Below are 4823 nucleotides of genomic sequence, written 5' to 3'. Positions count from 1 at the left end.
TTTTGGTAAGTTATGAGAGAGTATTATTGTATTAGCACTCTCTAGTTCCATTTTATATACTTTGGTTAGTTAAAGAAATTGAAATCTTTCTACATTAGAAAACATTTTTTAAATTTTAACATTCTTATTTGTCTAATAACCTGCTTTTGTAAGAACAATATGATATATTGAATACCACAAGACTTTAAAAAGTTAATACTATATATAGTTAATTAAGGCGTCATAATTCTTTAATTCTTTATTTAACAAATGAACGGCGTAGTATTTGAATATTACTTGTAAATTGTAAAAATAAAAGTTTTACACGCAAGACCAATGTCAGGTAACTTCTATATATATTCCACGAAGACTCAAGGTCAAAGCAGCACAGCACTGGCCATTTCAAAGGAAAAAGAAAAAAGAAAAAAGAAAATAGAAAGTTATTATATTACTCCAATAAGAAGCAGCGACATCATGTTGCACACATACTTTTGGAAGGTCGGCTCTCTGCACAAATTTTCAGCTTCATTTCTCCGAGAAAAACACTATTGAATTTTCATTCTCTGTCCGATCATTGCCACTCTGCTAAAAAGGGTCAGTCTCTTTTTATCTCTTCTTTGCTTTGAGTTCCCCTCTCTGCTCATAAGCTATATGCACATAACTGTATATGTGGATCTTGTTTTGCTGATTTGTTCTCTTTCTCCATATTCAAGATTTCAGCTTTGCGCATTTTCAGCTTCCTCTGGTTCTTGCATCTGCCCATTGTATTTGCTGTTTTTAAAAACTCGCACTCTAATTTATACCTAAACTTTGCTACTTTTTGTTTTCTTATAGCCCGCCGCCCCACTTTTTTTAATTTTCTACATCTTTTTGTTACTTTTTCCCCTCAAAAGGAATTTGGGTTAACTCTAAATTAACTTATATTTGCAGGTAATATCTCTTTGATATCTTTCTTGGTGAAGTTCTTTGTTGATATCTTTGGTTTCCCCCATTGAACTTGTCAAGAGGTAGAAGTTTTAAAGTTGCAATTTTTACCTGTTTGGGGTTAACCTTGAGCTAATTTTTTTAGCTCTTGGATGATATGGGAGACTGTGAAACTTCAGTCCCCTTAATGGAAGAGGAAGAAAACCTAATAGCTGCTGCACAGAACATTGTTAAAGCGTTGGGTTCAAATAGGACTTTAACCGATGATGCTAGAAAAATATTGGCTGATTTAGGCACCCAATTGTCCTCCATTACTAGAGTGAGTGATACCCAAGATGCGGATTCTGGTGATCAAACTGAGGAGCAGTTTATTGAGCTGGAGGAGCAGCTTAATTTAGTTCAGACTAAGGTAATGAATTGGGAGGTGGGTCAGTCAATGATTTGGGATTGTGGCCAAGAAGAAGCATATGAGTATTTGAGGTATGTGGATCAAGCTCGAAAATTGATCGAGAGATTGGAGGGTTTGAATGTGGATAAAGGTAGTAGAGAAGACGAGCTTCTGCGTAAGGCTCACAATCTTCTTCAAACAGCAATGAATCGGCTTGAGGAGGAGTTTACTCATTTGCTTGTTCAGAACATGCAGCCTTTTGAGCCTGAGCATATGTCCTTTCGTTCAAGCGAGGACGATACATTAGATGATGGCTCTATTGTGTCTTTTGGGGATGACTCGGTTGAGGATGTGGTTCAAAGAGATAGCATGAGTAGGAGCTTTGAGGAGTACATCATTGAACTCGTGCATCCGGATGTTATTCCTGACCTAAGATGCATTGCCAATTTGATGTTCGATTCAAATTATGGTCGGGAGTGTTCTCAGGCATTTATCAATGTCAGAAAAGATGCCTTGGACGATTGCCTCTTCATTCTTGAAGTAGAGAAGTTGAGCATTGAGGATGTACTGAAGATGGAATGGAACTCGTTGAACTCCAAAATCAGGAGGTGGATACGCGCTATGAAGATCTTTGTGCGCATTTATCTTGCCAGTGAAAAGTGGCTAAGCGATCAGATTTTTAGCGAGCTGGAAGCAGTTAGTTCAGTTTGCTTTGCTGAGGCCTCGAAAGCTTCAATCGTACAGCTTCTGAACTTTGGTGAAGCCATAGCTATTGGCCCTCATCAACCGGAGAAGTTGATTCGGATTCTTGACATGTATGAGCTGCTCGCAGATCTTATCCCAGATATTGATGCTATGTACTCTGATGAGGCAGGGTTATGTGTTAGAACAGAATGCCAGGACATCCTTAGAAGTTTGGGCGATTGCGCAAAGGCAACCTTTCTGGAATTTGAAAATGCTGTTGCTTCCAGCATATCGGCCAACCCTTTCCCGGGTGGTGGAATACACCATCTAACGAGGTACGTTATGAACTACATGAAAACTCTTATCGATTATAGCAAAACGCTTGATGAACTTCTGAAGGGATATGAGAAGGAAGATTCAGCAGCCATTTTACCAGACATGACACCTGATAGAGAAGAAGATAACACGGACAGACCCTGTTATATATCTCCACTGGCTCAACATTTTCGATCCTTCACTTCAATTTTGGAATGCAACCTTGAGGACAAGTCCAAGTTATACAAGGATGACTCACTAGGTCACCTTTTCTTAATGAATAATATTCATTACATGGCTGAAAAGGTGAAGAATTCCAATCTAAGAACAATACTTGGCGACGATTGGATTCGCAAACATAATTGGAAATTCCAACACCATGCAATGAGCTACGAGAGAGCTACATGGAGTTCTATCCTCTCTTTACTCAGGGATGAAGGGCTACAGAATCCAGGCTCGAATTCTATCTCGAGAACTCTTCTCAAGGAGAGACTACTCATCTTTTACCTCGCATTTGAGGATGTTTACAAGAGCCAGACAGGTTGGTCAATCCCAGATAGTCAACTTCGTGATGATCTTCGAATCTCAACATCTCTCAAGGTTATTCAGGCATACAGGACATTTGTTGGAAGACACGCCAATCATATAAGTGATAAACACATAAAGTATACTGCAGACGATTTGGAGAACTTCCTTTTGGATCTTTTTGAGGGATCTCCAAGATCTTTACATGGTTTCCACAGGAAGTGAGCTTAATCCTTATACCTGTTATACATTTAGATATATCTATTTTGGTAACCTAATGTATTCATTTGGTGTCATGTGCAAAAGGGTCAGTGACATGTACTTTTGAAATGCATATATTAGGAGTATTTGTTTGTTGTTTGTTGCTTGCTATTATAGTTCCCTGCTAACTTGTTCGTCATTGTCAAAACCAGTTTGTTTAAGGTTGTCAAAAAGGAGAATGGCAGGTAGCTATTTGTTAGCTCTAGTTGGTTCCTGGAAAAGCTGCTTGTGATTGGAGGTTTGATATCTTGAATCTTGATTAGCATAGCAACATTTATTTTAACATATGGAACCACCTTGTTCACAGATATATATGTCTGATTGAGACCATGTTTCTATTTGTCCATTAGCTATTGTTTCATCGTCCTGTAAACTTAACTAGAGTTAGCAAAGCTTTCCTAATTCAGTAACAAATTACATTTAATGCCTCGTGTTTTTTCTGGATTAAACTCCCCCATGTGATATATGGGATTGTTGTCATGATTCATCAAAGCTTACCCATATTGAAATGTTATTTTCAAATCTCTCTCAAGTAAATTATTAGTATGCTATTTGTACATCATGCCCCTTAACAATTTTGAATTTAAGATAATGACCTTTTAAGATCTCTTATGTGTAAAAGGCAGATCTGTTATGTGTAAAAAAAAAAGAGATATGGCCATAAAACTAAAAACAAGTTTCTAAAGAGCCAAAAAACCAATTGACATATGGAATAATTTGCATCTTCAAATGATTTCACTGTACCATAATATAATGCAGATCATTTTTTAGATTTCTTTTCATTTAACAGAATATCAAGAAATGATCTAACTGATTATGGTATTATATTGGTTTTGTTGTTGTTGATCTAACTGAACTTAAATTATCATTAAAATAAGATAAAACATAATTAAATTACACGTAAAGCATCAAGGTAAAAAATGGAATACATAATATTAAACGATTATTACATAGGGGGAGGATCGTGCATATCAAAGGTAAAAAGATATTAAGTATAGAATTGGAGGGGGAAATGATTTTCACCTGTCCTCCAGAGTCCAGCCTTCCATCACTATCAGAATTGACAAATATTGTAACAAGCTGAATATTACACCCAACCAACTCATTATATTAACTCAACAGTAATTGTGATTACAATGTAAATGCTAATGATAGTAAGGATAGGGCAACAAAAATCTAAGTAGAAAGGGGATGCGAATTAGACCGATACAGAATTGAAGATGAGAAATATAGAAGAAGAACGGAAATGAGAAAACAGAGCTAAGACTTGATAACTTCAGCATAAAGAATGCTTTACCCCTCAGCTATACTTATAACTAATTTTCCCTTGCCTACATTCAACCTGGGTCCCACAAATAATTATTTAAATTTTTAAATATGCCCTCCACTAAATTACTCACTAAGTTCACAACAATACCTCCCGCCTCAAAAAGAACCTTGTCCTCAAGGTTCGGGTAGAGTACTGTTATTTGTTGCAAGAACCTTGCTATATAGAAGTGGAACCCTTCAGCCGAAGTCATACGAATCCATAAAATAATATCAACTTCCTTTGCATATGGATTGTTCTCACTCTCTTTGGTGACACATTTATCTTTCAGAAGGTTAACGAAGTCATGATACCTGACCAACAATTTCTTTAGGGCCTGCTTAGCCCAATAATCTCCGATGACCCCTTTTTTATTTGCCAGAACTATTAGCCAAGCTTGATATGGTGGACCATGAATTAGTGTACTATACTCTTCTTCTG

General features: G+C 36.8%; 1 protein-coding gene across 1 annotated transcript; it reads left to right on the top strand.

Annotated features, from left to right (window-relative positions):
• Positions 1-404: 404 nt before the first annotated feature.
• On the top strand, positions 405-3406 carry LOC104092950 (exocyst complex component EXO70E2-like). The gene is made up of 2 exons (XM_070195730.1): positions 405-573; positions 910-3406. The coding sequence occupies exon 2, from the start codon at positions 1061-1063 to the stop codon at positions 3038-3040; it is 1980 nt and encodes a 659-aa protein (XP_070051831.1). The 5' UTR covers positions 405-573; positions 910-1060; the 3' UTR covers positions 3041-3406.
• Positions 3407-4823: the final 1417 nt, after the last annotated feature.

The sequence above is a fragment of the Nicotiana tomentosiformis genome, chromosome 2 (genome assembly GCF_000390325.3).
Source record: "Nicotiana tomentosiformis chromosome 2, ASM39032v3, whole genome shotgun sequence".
NCBI lineage: Eukaryota > Viridiplantae > Streptophyta > Magnoliopsida > Solanales > Solanaceae > Nicotiana > Nicotiana tomentosiformis.
The sequence above is the reverse complement of the archived record's forward strand: the minus strand, read 5'-3'. Positions and strand labels throughout refer to the sequence as shown.

What these genes read in the sequence shown, in the direction of transcription:
- LOC104092950 (XM_070195730.1), top strand. Translation starts at nt 1,061, where the DNA reads ATGGGAGACTGTGAAACTTCAGTCCCCTTAATGGAAGAGGAAGAAAAC.